A 21,119-nucleotide genomic window follows, 5' to 3' on the forward strand; every position below is an offset into this window, starting at 1 on the left:
AGTATAGCAAAGCAGTGATATGAGAATGGAATAGAATCCAGTTGAAGCTCAATGGACCCGGACGTCTGGTGTGACCCTTTTTAAATCTCGAACGGCCTTCGGCGCGGGGAGGTCATAGGTCATATAATCACAGTGGGCCGTATCGCTCCAAAAAAAAATAGATGAAAAAAAACCGTTCTCGGCGGGGGAATGATGCCACTGAAAAGAGAAAAGATTTTTTTTTCCATTTTATGATGACAGTCCCCCTGTGACAAACATGGAGCCTAACCGTCAAGCCTAGCGGAACGGACTTATGCAGGATGCTGGGTCATGACACAGCGTCAGCCAGGTCCCTCTCCCCTCCCTCCTACTCCACCAGTGAAAAGATCGGGGCGGGATGGGACATGCGGATCATTTTGAGGCTGCACTGGAACGGCCCGGCGCACGCCTGCCAGACCAACCCTTGGGAAAAAGACAGAGCAGTAAGGGTGAACCGGTGGACTAGGAAGAAGTGGTCCTATTCAAAGGATTGACAGCTTGCAAATCGAGCAGGAGGGGCGGATGTTTCTACTTGCAGTTCCGGTCTATGGGTCGAATGGGTGACAGGCCTATCCACTGATCCACCGTGATGATGTCTTATTTTTTAGGATTTTTGATTAAATTATTTTCTGTGGGCTTTCAAATGTCATTGATTCTTGGCCTGGATCTTCTTCAGGCAAGGGCAGAGACTATTGGAGCTAAGTTTCGGCAAGGTCACCGAAATCCTTGAGACCGAGAAATTCAAATCATATGAAAATTATATATATAGATATATCTCCATTAAAGTCAAATAAATTGGGGACTAGAATTAAATTGGAAATTAAATGAGAATCATAACGAACATGTCGGGCATGTTCAAACCTGTCGGGAGCCAGGGTGGACGCAGATTGGATAGGAAAAGTGAACAACTCAGAGCCCTCCCCCCACGTTGGTAAATCTGGGAATTTTTTTTTCCTCTTCTCGGAGCCCCATCCCTGCCTCATCGACCAGGCATAAGATTGAATCCCCGCTAAGGGGCGTTAGGGGCGTCAGAAGAGCTAGGGGAGTGCGATGCGCAAGAGGTACGTCAGGTTAGTGTGAGGTACGGGAGGCCCGGGATGTGCGCCTGAGGCTAGATGAGTGAGGTTAGTGCGCGCATGAACAACCACATCGGCGGAACACCTTCTGGAACAAACCCCTGTAGCAGCCCATGAGATATGAGGTATAGATGGGGTCGACAAGCACCATTGCGAGTGTGGGTGAAGAGTTGGCCGGACCTCGGACGATCTGTGCCCAAAGTGCGGGCAGGTAGGGCTAGTGCCCCTCCCTCCCCACCACTTTCTGCCGGGAAAGCATTATTCTTTACCACTGTCCTTCTGCCTTTTCCTGTCGAGAGCTGCCCAAAGTACCGAAGTACAGTTACTGGCATATGAAGTATGAAAATAGAACTTAGGGTTCCCTTTTCCGATGCTATACTACCATCATCACCACAGACCTCCCGAGCCCACGGAGGTTGGGCTGGAAGTCTAGCAATTCTGATGCCAACGCATCAAATGGAGAATGGATGAGATCACAATCATTCAGAGATTTCGCTTTGCGACCTCTTTCAGGTAGTATTTTTTTTGGAATTTCCCTGTGTTTTTGGGGTTTTTTTTTTTTTTTTTTTTTTTTTTTTTTTGACTTGCATAGGATCATTTGAGTGTTTCTAGTCGGGATTTGGACCTCCACAGTCAAGATGCTGCCTCCGCCTCCCATCGCTGCAGGACTCGTGAACCACTTGGGAGTTGTGGGCGTTGCCAGCTGTTAACAGTTCGCAGTAGCTCACTCAAAAGAGAAGCAGGGACCAGCAAGCAATCGTAGAATCATTCTAGTTTCAACTGCCTACTGTATGAAATTCCGCCCCAAACAGGGTCAGGAACTTCCTTAGCTCCTCCCTCGGAACCACCCTATCAGTCATGTCGCCCTACTCGTTCAGCCTGCCACCCGGACCAGGGTTTCTCTTTTCGCCTCGCAACGCTGACAACCCTGACCCTGCATCTCAATGATTTTTTTTCCTCGTGCAGCATCCAGCATCTATCAACGAGCCATTACACAAGTTCCTACGGTTCCAGTCGGAAGAGACGGGCGTGATTCGCCGCTTCCCTCTGGCCCCGGGGTTGGGCATACATACATCGCTAGGGGAAGCACTCTGATTCCCTCCCCCCCCCCCCCTCCCTTCTGTTTGGGTTCCCTCCAACAGGCAAAGAGCCGAGAAGAAGCAAGTCATGGTGCCGTGGTTCCCATGTCCTTAGCAATGCGGCTAAACATAGCGTCGTGCTCATGGTGACGCGAAAACAGCCGACGATCGGGGAGGGGTGTTTGCTGCTGGTCTGGCCTCGGCCGGTTCAGCTCGCCCCCCGACAAGCGCCCGAGTCCGCCCATGCCCCGCACAAGCTTACCTTAATGTGCCCCCTCCCTTCTCCCCGAGGAATGTGTCCCCGGGCCAGCGAACTCCCCCATTAAGCCCCTAAGGCCCCAAGGCAGCTCCGGCCCAAGCCCGAGCTGAAGCTTGGGCTCGTCAGTCCGGAAAATGCATGTATATCCTGACGAAACAAAATATAGAAAAAAAAAAAAAGACTCCGGGTGGTAAAGCCAGAAGTCCCTTTAGCCCCGACAAAAAGATTCATTCCCATCCAATCGTTCCCCCAAGCGATCATCTCCCCGAGCTCCGCATTACTGACATGAGGTCGTTCCACCCGCCCCGTAGCTCTAGCTAGGAACTACCAGGAACTAGACCCAGTCTCAGCCAGGCGCTTGCGTTTCCCGTTTGATCACACAGTACGGAGTACTCCACATAGACCTATTGCTCTTCTCTTGGTCTCTCTCTACCACAATGTGTCTATAGCTCTCACGTGGTTCAGTGCGTCACCTGGATCGATGCAGACCGACATCTTCATTCTGAACCTAGAATACTGCTGTTTTGAGTCGGTGTACACAACCCCCCCTCCCCCAATGCACCCAGTAGCCAATGCAAGCATCAAAATCAAGTCATCTCTCAAATAACACATCACACATACATCCTCGGCCAGGATGTCCAGGACAAGGAAAGCCAGAAAGCACAGCAAGAAGCAGCGGTCAAGTCGTAGCGACCGCATCGGCAGTAGAGCAGCGCAGGACAACAATGCCATATGTATGTACACGCACGTCTCCAGGCGTCCCAGAAATACCTAGATCACTGTGAGGGCATAAGAAAAAGGAAAAGAAGAAAGAAACTAGGATCAATTCCCAAAATGTGTATTAACAAAAAGCCTGCGGATAAGGACACGGAGAGAAAGGGGAAGAAAGAGGGTTAGGAGGGTGAGAAAACAACACAGCGCCTCCTATCCAGAACGGTGGAGCCAAAGAAAAAAAAAATAACACCATGAAAAATAGAGAAACGGAAGGAACTCCACCTGTCGTCCATATTCCCAGATGCAGATACCACGAAACACAAGCTAAATGGACAACACAAACCCTAGTCCCCTCTGCACTGGCCGTCCCCGAGCCGCCAATTTATACAGCTATAGCCGGGGTGCAATTGCGTCGTTGTCAAGAAGCCACGACACCCCCAGAGATGCCCAGGCACCACGTTTCCCACGCTCTAGATCTCTGATGCATTATCACCCAACCACATGGCATGAACTATAGCCGGGTTCGGGGATCAAAGGGGCACAGCACCGCCAGCCACATGCCCAGATTCTGCGAGCCAGGGTTGGGTACAGCGTCATGGAGAAAGAGGAACCAAAGTCAAAAAGAAAATAAAGCAACCCCCGAGGCCAAGGAACCAAAAATAGAACAAGATTCTTTGTCACGTAAACCTGTCGTCAAAAGGGATCATCCAGAACGCAGATGCAGATGCAGCTCCAAGGCCCAACCAGACTAAATTCTCCCAAAACGAAAAAGAAAAGAAAAGGAAAAATTTGACCCAAATTTAGAAAATGCAGAAACTAGTCAGCCAACTCATAGGTCTCATGATAACACATACTGGCCCCAGAGCAGCAGGGGCCTGAAGTCTCGAATGCCGAGGATCGACGCTGTTACGCTGTTCATTTCGTTTTCTCCTCCCCTGGCCACGCATCAATGCAGCAGGGGCCATTGGGCGATTCGTTCGGGATCGGTGCCGTCAGAAGAAAAGAGAAAAACAAAAACAAAAATACCATGCCTGCCCCGCGCCCGGGTAAATCACATAACGCATAACGGTCCCTAGGCGGATCCGCGGCGTTGAAGGACTTCGCCGATCAGGCGGCGCGGGCCCATGCGCTCCAGGCTGCGTGTGAAGGAGGATCGTGCGGGGAGGTTCCACGGTCGACGATCGTGGTGCCAGCGCCGGCGGATGCAGTCGTCCACTAGGGTGGCCAGCCCGGTTGCGACAATCACGCTAGATGTGAACCGCTTCGTTAGCCTCACTATCGCCCTGCAGCTAGGAATAATGCAAGTGATGAAAGTGATAGGAGAGGGGAGGGGAGACCGGCGTAGCGCGGTGCGCCCCCAACGGCGTCGCGCAACCCAACCGAGATCCCCGAGCCCCAGGTAAAGAAGCGAGAGAGCAGACGGCCCAACGCGAGCCGGGGGGATTAGGGAGGGAAGGGAGGAGAACTAAGTGCAACAATGCCAGGGTATAGACAAAAAGACACAAAAAGATAGAGCGCGCCGCGCCATCGGAGGGAAGGTGGGACTTACTCGGCAACGTCGGGCATCCGCTCGTACACGGAGGGGTCGTTGATCCACAGCGAAGACGGCGGTACCCAGCCGCCCTTGCTCTCTTCCTCGACTGCCTCCAGCGGCGTCAGGATATCCGGCACCAGGTGGGCGATGGTGCGCGACGTCCGTGTGTCCACTAGGTAGTATGACACCTCGCGCAGGTCGCCTTCGCGCCGGAACTCGCGCCGCCATTGGTAGCGCGAACCCCAGTACTCATACTCATAGCGCTTGGTCGCGCCGGGCCCGCGCCGCTTCACCTCGACATGCGCATAGTTTGAGAACTCGAGCAGCATGGTGTCGCCTAGTGTGCGCTCGCCTTCGTCATCTGGGTCACCGGCCCGCGGCGTTGTGCTCGGCTCGACATTTACGTCGCCACCACTCGAGCCTGGCCGTAGACTGGCAAGCATACTGCTCCAGGAACGGCGGAAAACCGGGCGACGGTCTTGTGAGGCGCCGGCTTCGCGGCGCGTAGAGTGGCATACTTCTCGGCCGGAGTCCCGGCAGTAGCGGCGCAGGGAGAAGCGCCGTGAGAACAAGTCGTGCATGCGCAGGTGGAATAGGATCACGTCCTGTTGGTAGCCGTCGCGGCAGGGTACAACTGTGTCAACACGCAGATTCATGTTGCCGTCGAGAGTAGCGTCGTCGTGGCGAATAAGCAGCCGCCTCGATGAGGGGAAGAGCCCTGCAAATGATGCCGGTGTTGACGCGAGGGCATCCGTCATGAAGTTTTCTTGCCGGTCATCGACTTCGTAACGTGGCTCCTCCGGGGCAACTTTGGTGGTCGAGCGGGTGGTTGAGGCGTAGGTTGACACCGAGTCGCGAGGGTCTGGGTCGTCGGGGGTGTCAAGCTCATCGATATACGCCTCCGGTTCCTCGATGTACTCGAATCCAGGCCAGTCCTGATATTTGGGCCCGGCCACGGTGTGTTCACTGAACACGGTAGGTGCTGTGCTTTTTGAGTGCCCTGAAGCATCTGTTTCGGTGGAGCTAGAACTGCCGCCGCTTCCTGAGCGGTCTTGGCGGGCTTTATAGGAACCCATGATGTATAGGATTGGGGGGGGGGGGGGGGGGGGGGGGTTTAAAGGATGTTATGAGTTTGCGGGTGAGTAAAGGGAGGTCTGAGAAGCTTTGTGAGGAAGGTGGAAATGTAAGTACTCGGTCGAGAGTCGGAACTGATCGTGATCGACCGAGTTGATATTGAAGAACAGAAATGTGTATACCCAAAGTTGAGGATGAAGGATCACGATCCCCACAAGGGAGGATTTGCGGTCGAACTGACGGCACGATGGTCAGATGAGATCACGTTTCAGACGATCGGGAAGCCAGGTCTCTGTCCGTCGATTTGGCAAAAAATTAAATCGAGCCGGTTCAATTGAGATAAATCAGTCAATGATTCTAGGAAGGCGTAGCCAAATTCCCATGACGCAGTGACGGTATGGAAGGAATGGGGTAGTATCCAGATGTTCGAAGGGATAGAACGTCAACGGCCACCGATCACCCCACGTTCTCAGAAATGCCGGTCGAGGATCGTTTGATTTTGTTCTTGCGTTCCTTTTCGATTGGATGTGATCCAGGGGAAAGGAGGAAGATATCGGGAAGTCGAGGAGAACAGGCGTCTAGGGCCCTGGTCAACAATCATATGACAGATAGAATGCTGACGGTGATTCTCGGGAACCCGAGAAGATGCTGGCGAGGAGCAGGGATCGAAGATTCCTCGGGGCCAGCAAAGGGAAAGAAAAGAGAGGATATAGGATATACTATATCCGCTGAAGAAAGAGTTGTCTCTTAAGTTGATGAACTGGTTCGCCTGTCTGGGGCCCAGTGGTCAGACTATTCTTCCGAGAAATGGCCTTTTGGTAGTAGAGACACACGAGCAGGGGCCGCCTTCCGCCTTATGCACTGGTGTCACCAATATCAAGCTGGGAAGAGAAAAAAGAAATTAAATGAAAAGGAAAAACGAAATGACCGGGAACATAGAATGTGGGCAAACGGGCTGGACGTGTCAGACTTGCCCCGATCCCTGATGCTGGGTAGGAGCTAGAAGGGGAGAAGCGAACCCCACGACTTTAGAAGCTTGGAATGGAACAAGGAATGCAGCGCGTCATCTGGGTTTGGAGGGGCGGGGTGCAGAAATTGCGAGGAGAGAGTGTGCGAGAAGGAGGGTTTGAGCGAGAAGACAGGATCGCCCTGAATGTTGAATGGTGGATGTGGATGATGCAGGAGCAGGAAGAGCATGAGGATTCGGTACCCGAAATAGGTTGTTGGGTACCTGTTTAGGGACGCGGTGTTTTGGGTACATCGCGGATACTTCAGGACGATGCGCGGCATAAGCTTCGGGCGCTCTTGTGCTCCAATACTTTATGGCTCGAGCGTGATATAGGTCGTATCCTGGATTTCCGAAGTATACTCGGCTCGGTATATACTTCGCATCCTGAGTACTCTACTCTAGCTCTAATTCCCGCCCTCCGATGGCCGGGGCATGATTCCCACCTATCTTCGCCATATCCTGCTATGCTCGACAATATGTTCCACTGCTCTATTACATCTGATCAGCCCTCCAATCGAGCTGGACCCTCAACCACCACAAACCAGCACATCCTCGCGTCGTACAGCCCCATATCGGGCTGCACCGTCCCACGAATCGCCCAGAGAAGAAGACAGGAAAACAAAAAACCAGCACCGGAAGGGCATTGTCCATTCTCCTCCTACCCACTTGCCTCGCCAGTGCTGTCTTTCCCCTCCAAATGGAACCTATAGGACTCTATGGATAAAAACGACCATGTCCCCACCAAAGTACTCCGCCTGAAGAATCACGACCGAGAGGGGGTGGACGGGCCTCGAGGGCGTGGGCTTGGGCGGTGTGTCGGCCCCCGATTCGTCGCCGCTCCCCCTCCTTGCCCGCCGGGGCCTGCACCACCCAGAGCCAGTCAGCGTGCGCGGGGCCGGGGAAGGGCAGGCGTCGGCGGAGTCTAGACACTCGAGAAGGGGTCGGCGATGTGGTGATAGGCTCGCGACCAAGACCAGGCGACTGTCCCGAGGCCTTGTTTTGGGTATGTTGGGTTCACGGATTGGGTCAGGGTCTGATCGGCGCTCGGGCTTCGAGAAGAGAAACCGAATGTGGACAGTCACTCGAGACTGGGGTCAAGAGATGATGACGAAGTGTGGGAGACCAGCAAGGTCGCCGGTCCTCGGCGAGCTTTACATCGGGCGTTTTCGTGTTATTCATGCCTTTCGTGCGGGAGGTAGTCGTCACGTCCAGCCCGTCAACCGCGGAGAACGTCATGCTGGAGCCGGTGGACCCGCGGTCCGGTCCGGAACCGATCTTGCCAGTTGCCTAGGTTCTAACAAGGACGTCCATTCACTGGGGAAACCACTCCAGGGTAGACCTGATATACTAGATGCACTATCAGAGTTTTAGCATGCGTCCTGGGCAATTACGACCTTCGCTGCTGGCCAGACTGCGCCTGCGCCTGCGCCTGTTCTTGTCATGCGACAACAGACCTTCAACACGAGATGGCCTCGCGGATCGACAGCCGATAGCCGACATGATATTTTGCAAATAAACTAAATTTCCGACTGACTTAGGAGAAAAGAGGCCGGTTGCAAGTACCCCAGTAGACAGGGAGAACCCTATGCCCCTGACAGCACGTGCACGGGATCGGGTTGCCCCGTGTCATGAACATGAAGCGAACCCCATGTGGAGAAGAATCCGCATGACGAGGATAGCATCAGGAGCCCCAGTGAACTATCTCGGTCGTAGACACGTCAGTCAGGGGAAGGATATAAAGACCACAGCGGTTCGAGACCATTAAGACGGTGTCATTCCTGAATCAAATATATTGAGCGCCTCTGGAAACACTTCTGTCTCATCGGTGGGGGATGAGTGACGACATGGATCGTCAGATCCAGGTGCACGGACGGCTTTGACTGCAGATCTGATGGAGACATGGGGCCACCGAGGTAGGAGGAATCCCCCGATTCAACGGGTTTGATCTGATGGATGATCAGAGAGTATTTGTTGAGACGAGGTTATTCAGGATGGAACCGTAATCCATCCCGAAACCGCCTGGCTAGAGTTGGCCAACTGACCGCTACGGGCAAGTGACGGAATTGGGCACGCGGTGACTTCAATTCCGGAGCGGACCTCGGCAGGGACAATCGTCTCTATAAATTTCTTGCCCATGCATATTATGAGTCACGGAAACCGCAATCTGATAATCTGGTATCCCAAGGGAGAACAAGAACAAGTCTCGCACGTATATGTGTATAAACGTAATTAACATATCAACGAATCAACCCCAGAACCAGGACCGGACTCGAACACAAGATGAATCTCATCTAGAATTATATGGCGATCAGCCCAACGGAGACCTCGACAGTGTCCTCCTGTATAGAAGAAAAGACCCGCTATATTCTATCCATTCTAGTACGCACTCAGACTGGGGAGTGCCGAGTGAGAAACTCGAAGAAAACGAGGGGAAGCCGGTCAAGACATCCTCTTAAACCTGTGCATAAAGAGGTTGGGGCAGCTCCTCGCCAGGCTTGATCAACTCCTCCGCACGGCAGGTGGGATGGGTGATGAGTCCAACTCGGGTCCCTGGTGCGGGAGGTCGGAATCCAACATAGGCTTCTCGGCGGGCAGGGTTCCCGACAGTGACGGACCAGGTATGAAGCCCGTAATAGGAGGCGATAGAGTGCACTAGCCAACGACTGAAGCAGGGTTAGTGCTTGATTTGGATAAAACATGCAGAAGAGAGCACTCGAGAAACTCACCCAAACCCGGCTGCCCGGTCCTCGACGAGACTCTCAAACACCATCTTCTCACCATCCCGCTCGTGGTGTGAACTCATCTCGTCCCGCAGCTGCTGGAGCTTTCGCTTCCGCTCCGGCGAGTCATGCATTTGACCGTTCCGCCCGACAAAGACAATCTCGTCTTCTGAGTCCTCGCTGGCCGATACTTCAGGTGCATCCTGCAGGCCCTCCGACTGGAGGTACAGCTGCTTCTCGTTCCACTTACAAATAAAGAGCCGGATCTCGTCTTCCAGGTCCTGGAGCATGCCGCGCGCGGCACGGGCGTGCTTCAGTTTCAGTCGGAGCTCTTTGGGAACACGGTGTTTGGGGCTGGGGGTCTTTGCGTTCTTGCGAGCAGACTGATGGTCGGCCATTTTGGCGTAGTGAACGTCCCACAGCGGCGCGAGATAGTAGGGCATCGGATCGTGGCGGGGATATGTAGGCTTGATATCCCAGTCATTCGGGGATGGGGGCTCCGCCCACGGGTTGTGCAGCAAACGGTCTTGCGGGCTCATCAGCATCGTGTCTCATTTGAGCGAGTCGCTCTCATCGTGTCATGGGATCCGAGCCCAGGGGGAGGGGAACGTCATGGGACAGGTGTGAGGACCGGCATCATGACCTCCACGATAAGGCAGGGAGGGGAGGGGGGGCGCAACGGCATACCATTTTCCCAGCGCTGTCGTCGCCGACTTCCATCTTTACCCTTGAGCAAGGCCTCGCGGCGCTTGAGACTGTCACGCCGGAGGGGCTCGCGACGGCGAAAGCTCACGGTTGGGGGCGAGTCTCGGCCGGGCCGAGGACCTTGACTTGTTGTGCTGGCGCGGGGAGCTGGTCGTCGAGAGGAATGGAGAGAGCGACGGTCGCTCCGAGCAAGCTGGACGGGGGCTGGGTGGTTGTGGCATGTCGGCCGGTCGTCGAGTCCGAGAGGGTAAGATCCTGCAATGAAGCAGTGGCCTGTTCGGTCCACGCGGAGATGGCCATGGTCTGCTGTGGCGACAGGCTCCCGGGGAGGCCTGGGGTCGTAATCGGGGATGAATGGCCATTATAAAGGATCACCAATAAGAATATATATATATGAAGAATTCCTATACTCCAACAAGCAACGAGCCACGGGGGGATAAGAATGAGGGAATCCGGGAATCCGGGAGGAGAAGGGAGGTCGATAAGGTCGATCACGATAAAGAGCGCGTTTCCCCCTCTCGCGACTGCACGAGACTGGCACGCGACGCTGATTGGTGGAACGCGGGCCAGTCACCCGTCGCGGGCCCGCCCTAGCCCTATTTGCCCGTTTGGGCAAGATTGGATCTTGGCAATCGACCAGGGCTGAACGTCCCCCGTTGGACCCAGTCCGACACTCTCACTGGTGGACTCTCTCACTCAATATGATCTTTCGAATGACTGGGCCTGATAAACACCGGAGACCTGGTTTATGGACCCCACGATCCGTGGACCACTAGCGAGAAAACGGGAACGAATGCGAATCTGGAACCGGTCTAAGCCTCGCGCCCCCTCTGACCTGCGGCGGTGTTTTTTGATCATGTTCTCTATCGCTCCTTCCGACGAACCCGAGGTTGGCTTATCTCCGCAGGGCAGTGAGTCACGTCCCAGACGAAGTGGAGCTACCCGACTCCACTCTCCAATCCCCGCGCGAGGAGACAGGACGGTCCGAGGTGATACAGGATGACTCCTTTGAGGTCGGAGGGTTGAGGAAAGTGTAGGGTCTTCAACCCTTGGGGGCCGAGGGGGGGAGGGAGAGAAGCGAGGCCTGCCGGAGAACAAGGGATAGCATAGTTGATGTATCACTGGTTCCTGGGCGATACAGGTACCTGAGTGACCCCCCTCGGACTTACATAGCCGCCGGTTATTAATAAATTCCTCAGCGGGTTCGAGTTAGCGCGGGGCCGAAAGGGGCCAAGGGCAGCCTGACCCGCGATGGCCCCCAAAGCCTTGCGGCTGTACTCTTGCAACCCTCTGAACCTTCGGGCCTACACCCTGATTCTCCACCTACAAAACCCTGACACACCCCGTGAGCTGGAGCTTCAGAGCTGCATCTTTCCTCGTCCGTGTCCCTATACACCATGAAGTTCTCCACCTCGGTCGCGCTCAGCGCCACCGCCTCAACTGTTTTGGCTGCGATCATTCCTCAACAGGCACCACTCGGCCCGTCGATCGTTCAGAATACGCAGCAAGCCAAGTGGTTGATTGAATTGGCGCCCTATCAAACCCGATGGGTGACCGAAGAGGAGAAGTGGGCGTTGAAATTAGTGAGTCTCCCAGGCCCGTTGACATCCCAATCTACATGCATGTTCCCAGTCGACTGACCGCCAATGTGCGCTTTCCCTCTCCACAGGACGGCGTTAACTTCATTGATGTCACTGATGAGTTCCAATCTGGCTCCTATGGCGCGCTCCACACCACTCGCGTCGTTCGCTATCCCGTCGAGATGAAGCACGTGCAGGAGGTCGAGCCGCTGACCAGCGACTTGTCCAAGAGCAACATGAGGCAGAACCTGGAGGACTTTACGTCCTTCCATACTCGCTACTACAAGTCTCAAACTGGCATCGAATCCGCCGAGTGGCTGTTTGGCCAGGTTACTCAGGTCGTCCACGACTCGGGTGCTGCCGAATACGGGGCAACTGTCCAGCGCTTCGACCACCCGTGGGGCCAGTTCAGCATTATCGCACGCGTTCCCGGCCAGACCAACAATACCGTTGTGCTGGGTGCCCATCAGGATAGCATCAATCTTTTCCTCCCCTCCATTTTGGCAGCGCCCGGGGCCGACGACGACGGCAGTGGTACCGTCACCATTTTGGAAGCGCTTCGGGCCCTGCTGCGGTCTGAAATTATTGCCCAGGGTCACGCTCAGAACACAATCGAGTTCCACTGGTATTCCGCCGAGGAGGGTGGTCTGCTGGGCTCGCAAGCCGTCTACTCACAGTACAAGAAAACCCAGCGCCAAGTCAAGGCCATGCTGCAGCAAGATATGACGGGCTATGTGCAGGGTACATTGGACGCCGGCCAGAAGGAGTCGGTCGGAGTCATTGTCGACTATGTTGACCAGGGTCTCACCACGTTCATTAAGGAGGTGATTACTACCGTAAGTCTCTCTCTCTATATTCCATTTCCCACCCCCTGGATCTCCTTACACAAGATGAATTGCTAACCAGTCTCACCAGTACTGTGATGTCCCCTATGTCGAGACCAAGTGCGGCTACGCCTGTTCCGACCACGCCTCCGCCAGCCGCTTCGGCTACCCGTCTGCCTTCGTAATCGAATCTCAGTTTGAGAACTCAGACAAGAAGATCCACACCACCGACGACCAGATCAAGTACCTCAGCTTCGATCACATGCTGCAACACGCCAAGATGAGCTTGGCGTTCGCCTACGAACTGGCGTTTGCACCATTCTAATGTCGATTTAATTCTCTCACGGGCTTCCCAAGATGTTTTTTCCTATTTCGTTCCCTCCTGTTCTGTTTTCTGTTTCGGCGTTTTGCGAGATATACCTATGGGCATCCTTTTTTTCCATTATTTTTTTGTCCGGTCTTTTGAGGGCCCCTCCAGGCGGAAGGGGTCGAGCTCGAGTGACGATTGCCGCCCCAGGCTGCATTGCCTTTTGCGCCAGGGCTAGGTCGCGTCCCACCAGAGATTCCTATACCCACTATAGTCTAATTGAATCCTCACCCTCGCCCCTCTGACTTGGTGGGTCTGATATCTAAATTTTTTCATCATTGATCTTGGCATCCCTGTCTTCCGCGTCTTGCATAATTTGAAACTGGACTCTTGATATGGGGAAGTCAATGAAAATGCATAGCAATAAGAGTCTTGCCCATTCTAGAATAATCATGATCATTGATGTTTTCACTACCATTTAATGTTCCTGGCACGTAGTCGGTCATTCTCATTCATACCCCGTCCTATGTACGCAGTAGAGGAGAATTTTATGCAGCCTGGTCAACTCCAGATCGCGGAGACTTGGATCACAGGCTGGAATTTTAGTCGTAGCTTCATATTATGGAAAGACCCGTCCCCGTAAATCAATACTTTTGCGTATCGTTATCATAGAGATTCGCAATTCTTCCATGTACATTATCTTCTATCAAGCCAATCGTTTGAAACCTCAATACCACGGGTCAGCTTCTGGCTTTTCAGGCAAGTGAAGAGGTAATGCCGAAAATTATGACTGCCGGAGGCCTGACTAGTCACAAAATAATACATTGTTTTTTTTTTCGCTTTGCCGAAAGAGCCCATCTAATCGTAATAAGATACTCTGATTGCAACATAGCCGAACCCCAAGTTTGGTCCGAAAATAAGACCCAGCAGACCTCGTCCTGCGATTCGGCGAATAAAGCGAACAGAATTCCACTGATGCTCTGGCAGGCCAATGCAACACTCCCAGAGAATCTGCTTGAGCCAACAGGTCGGCAAGCGCCAGACTTACGCAAGTACAACAGAGAACGCCATGTTCCGCAAGCTGCTCTCTTGCATAATGCCTGGAGTGGAAGCAATTAAAAGCCACGCGGCAAAATAATCCGTGGCATCCCACTGCCTTAGCGACATAGTTTCCGGCAGACCGGTTACCTCGTTATCGGTGATTAACAAAACCCTACTCTTCTGATTCCTTGTGCGACCATGTATCCACATTCATTTCGTTACTTGATTCAAGCAAGCTGCTTCGGCTTTTACATAGCGCATATTGCGGTTTTTGTTGGGATAGGACCTGTGATGCAAGGAGTCTCCATATCAATGAGCCTATCTAACTCTTTCAAAGCTGATGTTGCGTCAATGATCACTATCAGGTCGATGATCAATTCACCTGTTGCATAAATCATGTATAACAATCTGAGTGCACATTTACAAAGGCGAGCGAGCTGTGATCGATAGACTCGTGCTTAGGATAGGGTCCTAGAGTAGCACAGGCGACCTTGCTATTGGTCCCAGGCGATCGAGATAGGCATAGCGTTTTACGGCATCAAGACTGGTACCATCATAATGCTATCATCCACGCCACTTGATAACCGGGAAGTCGGTGACTCCGTTCAATTTCTCCCCTGTCCCGAGTCCATGGTCTTCTCCATTGCCGAAGAGCACAGCGCACGACATATACCGCACGGCAGGGTCTAGTCATGCTTCTTCTTCCTGTCTTACGCATGAACCGAGCAAGTTCTATGTTGCATAGACTGTTAATCATCAAATTATCTTCAGATACTACGATTGGAAGAACTGATAGCCCCAGGTCATCGGGTGGGTTGTTCTAGACTACAATTTCCATCAAGGGCATGCCGGCAATGCCCGAAATGGGACAATTGAGAAAGTTTATCGCCTAATCCAAACAGAGTCCTATGCAGAACAGAGTCACGAGCGATCTATGTTGTTGCAATGTACAACGGCCAGTAAATCAAGATTCGATCTACCAATATACCTTCCATGGTAATGACAAATAAAAAGCAAGGCTGTTAGGTCAAATTCGCCTGTTGGCATGACCAGAGGCTTTATAAATAAGCCTTGAGATTCACTCTGTAGAGTAGGAGGACTAGATAGAGCCATCGCGTTATTGAATTTCCAAAGTAAATTCAATTTATCTTAATGCTTGTCATTCTTTGACAATGAGCAGAGCACCTGCGAAAGAACACACCACACCAGCTCCTTCGGATCCTAGCCACCTGCCCCCAGAAGAAGGCATCCGCGGCTGGCTATGCCTCCTCGGCTCCTTCTTATGCATGTTCTGTAGTTTTGGGTTCTTGAACTCGTGAGTCTATTTTAACCTCCCCGCCAAACGACTAGAGTAAGTACCACCCAGGCTAATAAACTGATCATCTACAGTATGGGTGTTTTTCAAAAGACCTACGAAGAGACAATACTAAAAGGCTACTCACCGTCAAGCATATCTTGGATATCTGCCGTCCAATTATGTCTCGTGCTAGCCTTAGGTCCAATTTACGGTCGCATCTTCGACACCTACGGAGCTTCGCCGATTCTGTATCCCTGCAGTGTATGCTGCGTGTTGTCGCTTTGTATGACCAGTCTTGCACATGAATACTACCAGATTCTTCTTGCGCAGGGGCTATTATTTGGAATTGGAAGCGGGGGTCTTTTCCTTGCGGGTTCCCTTTCTGTGGGCCAATGGTTTGTTCGGCGACGAGGACTGGCCATGGGCATCACCAGCACAGGCAGTAGTCTCGGAGGCGTCATCTTCCCTATCTTCATGGATCGCATGATTCAGCTTGTCGGCTTTGCAAATGCAGCCCGTTACGCAGCTCTGCTGGTCGGTATTTTGCTGGTGATTGCTTGTCTCTTGACCAAAGCTCGGCTGCCTCGCAAAAAATGGGACCGCGACGTGAAGTGGTTTGATGCGAAGCTCTTCAGGCAAAATGAATTTGCTTTCTATACTGTCGGCGTCTGGTTTACACTGTGGGTTCACCAGGTTAATTTGTTATGTATGCCATAATCCATGTGAAATACTGATCCGCTTCTCTCAAACAGGTGGACCATGTGGGCACCGTACAACTACATCTCGACTATGGCGGTCAAGCAACGCTTCCCGTCTAGCTTAACTTTATATTTGGTTTCGATGATCAAGTAAGGCCGACTAGATATACTTTTGTTTACGTCTTATTCCAAATAGAGAAGCTAACTTTAGCTACTGTGCAACATCTATCCCCGGTCGAACGCTTCCTCCCTTCCTTGCTGACAAGTTCGGTCATTTTAACACATTTACTGCCAGTTCCTTTGCGTCTGGAATCGCCATTCTCACTTTATGGCTCCCATTCAATTACCACGTATCGCCTTCTGGTTTGATTGTCTTCTCGTTAATATATGGCTTCGTGAGTGGTGCCATTGTTGCGCTCTTTATGCCCTGTGTTGCCAAACTTGGTAAACTCGAGACCTTGGGACAGCGACTGGGAACCTTTCAATTCGTGATCTCATCGAGGTGCGTATAGCCAACAGATGAAATTTGTTACCTGTGTTCCACTGCGACTCTACTTCATGCATGCATCCTGGTGCTTCAACTGACCCTGGTAGTTGCTTAACTGGTCTGCCGACCCAGGGCGCTATTCGTGACCTACAACAGGACGATTACTCAGGATTACAGATTTTTGCAGGTTTATCGCTTCTACTAGGTAGTTTTCTTTTAGCAAAAGCAACGCGTTATCTGGCTAGGGACCGTGGGACTTGGAAAGTGTGAAGTCTTGCGAGCAGTGATGAGTGGTAGGTAGGGCGTGGTTGATGCATGACGGACAAGGTTGTTCTTCGGAGCAACGGCCATTCTGGTATTAGCAATCACAGCATATCTTGCAGTCAATTAAGGATCTCATAATCTGCTATATTTTCCTATTTTCCTTTTCCCTCTGTCTATAATGTATCTTCTTCCTTGGTCTATAAATATGATCTTCGGTAGCCCACGTGATCGACGTCGTGACACCGAAATGATCTGCAACAAGAAATATATTTTTGGAATTGCGGTTCACACCGTCACCAGCCGCCACATACTATCACCTCTGGATTCAGCGAGCCTGCTCGCGCACCCACCTGGACATTCAACCCCCACCCTCTCCTTCCCCTTCCCTCTTGCAACAGGGAGACAAGCTCACCACCAGTACAATTGCCTCGGAACCCACAATCTTGGACGATGAGCTCTCATTCCTACGCCAAAGAGCTCCACCTCGCGAGCCTTGCTGTCCAGCGGGCCGCCCTATTAACGAAGCAATTGCTGTCCGCCGTAGACAAGGGCTCCTTCGACAAGATCGATGCAACCCCAGTGACCATCGCCGACTTCGCCGCGCAAGCCTCGATCATCGCTGCTATCCACAACACCTTCCCAGACGACGACATCATCGGCGAAGAAGACTCCACCGCCCTCCGCGAGAACCCCACCCTCCTCGAACGAACCTGGGAACTGGCGACGACAGTGCACCTCGACGATGAAGCCAGCGAAGCCCTCCTCTATACACCACGCACCCGGGACGAGATGCTTGACCTGATCGACCTAGGCGCCAAGGGCCGCTGCGGCCGTACCGGGCGCGTCTGGACCCTCGACCCCGTCGATGGCACGGCCACATTCATGCAGGGCCAGCAGTACGCGGTGTGTCTGGCGCTCGTGGAGGACGGCACACAGAGACTCGGTGTGCTCGGGTGTCCGAACCTGCGCCTTGACGAGGGCCCTGTCTCCGAAGAGACTGTCGACCGCGACGGCCTCGGTCAGATGCTCGCCGCCGTGGCCGGCCAGGGCGTGACCATCCGTCCGATGGGTCCCGGCCAGCTCCTCCCGAGCAAGCCCCTCGTCGCGGTCGAACAGGTCGTCGACGCGAGCGCGGTGCGCTTCGTGGATACTCGTGCCGCGAGTTCGCATGACCTGGAATGCCATGGCCGGGTGGCCGCGCAGCTGGGCTGTCCATGGCCGAACCCGGTGGATCTCTGGTCGGCGCAGATGCGGTATATCGCGATTGCAGTGCGTGGCGGCTGCAACGCGTTCATCAAGGTGCCGCGCAGCGAGGACTATCGGTCGAAGATCTGGGACCATGCGGGCGGGATGTTACTGGTGCAGGAGCTGGGCTGTGCGGTGACAGATCTCGAAGGCCGGCCAGTGGATTGTGGACTGGGGCGGACGTTAGCGGATTGCCATGGCATGATTGTGGCGCCGGTATCGATTCATGCTCAGATCGTGGAGGCGGTTCGGATTGTAAGACAGACACGGTAAAACAAGGCATCAGTCATGGGTGCGATTTTTACCGAAAATAGAGGAAGGAAACGAAAAGCATTCATCGAGCAGGGCCAGACTGCTTTCAGAATCCTTCTGGTACATGCCCACCCCCGCATTGTACGAGGGGGCGTCTCCATCCCCAGTACTGCCGGATCATGTATACAGGCTTAATCTCGATCGATCTGGGGGGCTCGAGTATATCTACCCTACCTGAACGTCAGGCCGGTGTGGACCCCTGATACGTTCTGCCTCATATCAACATAATAGGTCAAATAACATCTAACCACACAACCTTACTATGAAATACAATGAACTGGCCAAGGTCAGTGTTGGAGCGTCCGAGCTCTTCCTTTCAGTTCTCCTGTATTGTGAGTCCGCGTATGTCGTCGTATGTCCAAGTACATTTGGGTTTTGTTTTAGCTTCAGCCATGGCCTCCCCCCTTGCCCCGCACAGTTCGCCGGGGTTCCTCGTTTGGGCTTTTGCTGACGGGGCCAGGCAAGTCCGCACGTTTGCTCTCAGACACTGCCAAGCCTATCGGGTTGCTTTATTTGTTCACGTATTCAGCGACTGGATATTGAGACGGCTTTGGATTTCCGTTACCATACGGCTATTGAGATTCGATCGATGTCCCCATGTTGTACAATGAGCGTTGTACTCTGTTCTTTCCAAGCGGAGTTCCGATGGCGTGCCAGTTCCAGGCAAGTCGCGCCCTCTATGTTTCTCTTTCTGTGGATTTCCCCAGGTTTGATCTTCGCCGGGCGGACCGTGCACTTAGATCGACGAGTCTCGGCCGGTTGTGCCGTTCAAGTTCCGCGCATGGGACGTTCCCCCCTGCGCAGTGTGCTTGCTGCCTTTTTTTTTTTTTTTTTTTTTTTTCTATTGTAGCTTCGCCCCTCCCTTCTTGTCGAAGATCCGGGAAGTCTGATTCCTGGCTGGTGTTCCGGTCGATGACGAGTGTCTGTGGTGCCCGACCAGGCCCCGTTTCGGGACGCCAAGTGGGTTTGCAAGACCGAAGAACCGGCTTTTGCGAGCTTTTGACGTGAGGACCGGCGCAGGCTCCGATAAGAGCGGATCCCGCGATAAAGCTGGGCCTTGACATCACCGCTGGAAAAGCATGAGGGCAAAGACATCATACAACCTCCCCGCGGATTCCCCAGTGGGATAAACCAATGGGTAGAGAGGACCACGGAAGCCGGACCTCTTCAAATGAATGGGATGCATTGATTGGAAGCGGTTGACCTCATTGTGCTGCCGCGGGGGGCGCCACCCCTGCTGCGCGACACGGTGAGTGGTTGGCTGGCGGGGTCATCAGACCGGGGATCGTCCGGTTCCGCCTGAAGGCGAGAAATTATTGGAATATTGCAAACGGGAATTGGCGAGTTGGCGGGGTGAGAGCCGGAAGGTATTCGAGGAATTGAAGAAGGAAATCTGGGATCTTCCTTAGTGGCTGTTCTTCTCAGGCGGTGCAGAGGGGGCAGAGTGGGAAGGGGAGTCAGGGAAGGAAGAAGCGTGGTGAATGGATGAAACGTGCCAGGTTTCCCGGCTTTGGGGCGAGGCCTTATTTCTGCTTCTGGGTTTCTCTTATATAACGCATTCGCGCCCCCGCTTCCCTGTCGTTCTTTCGTTGATTGTCTTCTGTAACTGTCCTCGCTTCCCCTCTGCGTCTCTCACGGCCGTCCATCATGGCTTCCTACAACCCATTTGCCCGGCGCGAAACTCATAACCCACATGCGTTGACTGTCTACCGCATCTTGGTCCCACTGACCTGGGCCCTGGTTGTCATCGTTGGCATCTACTACTCCGTCCATTCGCCGGATGATGTCAAGCACAGCCACAAGATCTGGAAGCAGGCCAACAAGCATCCCACGCCGTTCAGCCAACATACTACTGTTACTGAAATTTATTGGTAAGTCAGAGAAAGAGAGGGGAGAGCGCGCGTAAGGATCCCTGCAATATTTCTAATACTAAACGCACCATCCAGGATTCTCTTGCTTCTGTCTCAGCTCAGCTATGTCTGGCATCTGTTCTCCAAAGACACTGCTATCGTCGCTGCTGCCGCCAATGTGGCTACGCATTTTATCTTGAACAACCTGTTCACCTTCGCCTGGATCCTACTATGGACTCGCAACCACTTCTGGGGAGCCGAGATCATCCTAATCGCCCATCTGTTCAACCAGGCCATCACCTACTGGCGCTACACTGGCCTGCCTGCGTTTGTGCATATCCCCGCCGTCGCTGGCCCGTATGCCTGGACCTTGACCGCGCTCTTCTGGAATGGCGCCGTGGCAGCCCATAGCCACAATCTGCCTGGCCGCATTGTGGCCAACATCTTCATCTGGGTGATTCTCGTAGTGGGCCTGTTCCATATTGCCGTCCGCCAAGATTATGCGTTGGGCTATTGCCTGAGTTTCCTCACTCTGTGTAAGTACTCAGATCGACCCATACCCACGCACAGGATAATGTGACTTTGTCGCATGGCATTGTGATGAACCCTGTTAAGTCGCTTTACTGATATATGTATGCTGTCGTGATATAGCGTTGGCTCTCGAGCAAATCGGCATCAAGATTATCGCGCTGCAATGGATCTTCGCCTTTGTGATTTTTGCAGTCTTCCTGGCTACCTCGCTGTACGTCTCTAGCACGAAGTACTACGGCCGCGACAGTTTGTTCCGCCGCATTACCCATCCCGAGTCCACCGACCGCGAAAGACAGCCGCTGCTCAACGAGGAAGCTTAAGGAAAGTAGGATTGAAGTCTATTGCGGCAAGGAATTGTGCGCTTTGGATGGAGGAGAGTGAGAACACAAAATGGTGTGATCCTGGGGAAATAATTTGAGGGACACTTGCGCCAAATTGGATTGTGGTTGGTGGGAGGCTGCTGTTATTGTTCTCGTTTTGTCTCTTATGCTTAAT

General features: G+C 53.2%; 6 protein-coding genes across 6 annotated transcripts; 4 read left to right on the forward strand and 2 right to left on the reverse strand.

The window, feature by feature from the left end:
* Window positions 1-4,218: 4,218 nt before the first annotated feature.
* N7462_008656 (uncharacterized protein) lies at window positions 4,219-5,756 on the reverse strand (the record flags this gene model as incomplete). Its single annotated transcript, XM_057080371.1, has 2 exons — window positions 4,219-4,393; window positions 4,696-5,756. 2 exons carry the CDS (start codon window positions 5,754-5,756, stop codon window positions 4,219-4,221), a joined length of 1,236 nt encoding a protein of 411 aa, XP_056930699.1.
* A 3,459-nt stretch (window positions 5,757-9,215) lies between these two features.
* Window positions 9,216-10,488, reverse strand: N7462_008657 (uncharacterized protein; the record flags this gene model as incomplete). Its single annotated transcript, XM_057080372.1, has 4 exons — window positions 9,216-9,426; window positions 9,490-10,009; window positions 10,171-10,238; window positions 10,277-10,488. 4 exons carry the CDS (start codon window positions 10,486-10,488, stop codon window positions 9,216-9,218), a joined length of 1,011 nt encoding a protein of 336 aa, XP_056930700.1.
* A 1,097-nt stretch (window positions 10,489-11,585) lies between these two features.
* On the forward strand, window positions 11,586-12,917 carry lap1 (putative aminopeptidase; the record flags this gene model as incomplete). Its single annotated transcript, XM_057080373.1, has 3 exons — window positions 11,586-11,771; window positions 11,858-12,604; window positions 12,684-12,917. 3 exons carry the CDS (start codon window positions 11,586-11,588, stop codon window positions 12,915-12,917), a joined length of 1,167 nt encoding a protein of 388 aa, XP_056930701.1.
* A 2,195-nt stretch (window positions 12,918-15,112) lies between these two features.
* On the forward strand, window positions 15,113-16,627 carry N7462_008659 (uncharacterized protein; the record flags this gene model as incomplete). Its single annotated transcript, XM_057080374.1, has 5 exons — window positions 15,113-15,255; window positions 15,330-15,917; window positions 15,990-16,085; window positions 16,147-16,437; window positions 16,555-16,627. The coding sequence occupies 5 exons, from the start codon at window positions 15,113-15,115 to the stop codon at window positions 16,625-16,627; spliced, it is 1,191 nt and encodes a 396-aa protein (XP_056930702.1).
* A 509-nt stretch (window positions 16,628-17,136) lies between these two features.
* On the forward strand, window positions 17,137-18,204 carry N7462_008660 (inositol monophosphatase family protein; the record flags this gene model as incomplete). The annotated part of the gene is made up of 1 exon (XM_057080375.1): window positions 17,137-18,204. The coding sequence occupies one exon, from the start codon at window positions 17,137-17,139 to the stop codon at window positions 18,202-18,204; it is 1,068 nt and encodes a 355-aa protein (XP_056930703.1).
* Window positions 18,205-19,890: 1,686 nt separating this feature from the next.
* N7462_008661 (DUF1774 domain-containing protein) lies at window positions 19,891-20,944 on the forward strand (the record flags this gene model as incomplete). Its single annotated transcript, XM_057080376.1, has 3 exons — window positions 19,891-20,114; window positions 20,190-20,629; window positions 20,745-20,944. The coding sequence occupies 3 exons, from the start codon at window positions 19,891-19,893 to the stop codon at window positions 20,942-20,944; spliced, it is 864 nt and encodes a 287-aa protein (XP_056930704.1).
* Window positions 20,945-21,119: the final 175 nt, after the last annotated feature.

The sequence above is a fragment of the Penicillium macrosclerotiorum genome, assembly GCF_028827735.1.
Source record: "Penicillium macrosclerotiorum strain IBT 26536 chromosome Unknown utg000008l_segment0_segment0, whole genome shotgun sequence".
Taxonomy (NCBI): Eukaryota; Fungi; Ascomycota; class Eurotiomycetes; order Eurotiales; family Aspergillaceae; genus Penicillium; species Penicillium macrosclerotiorum.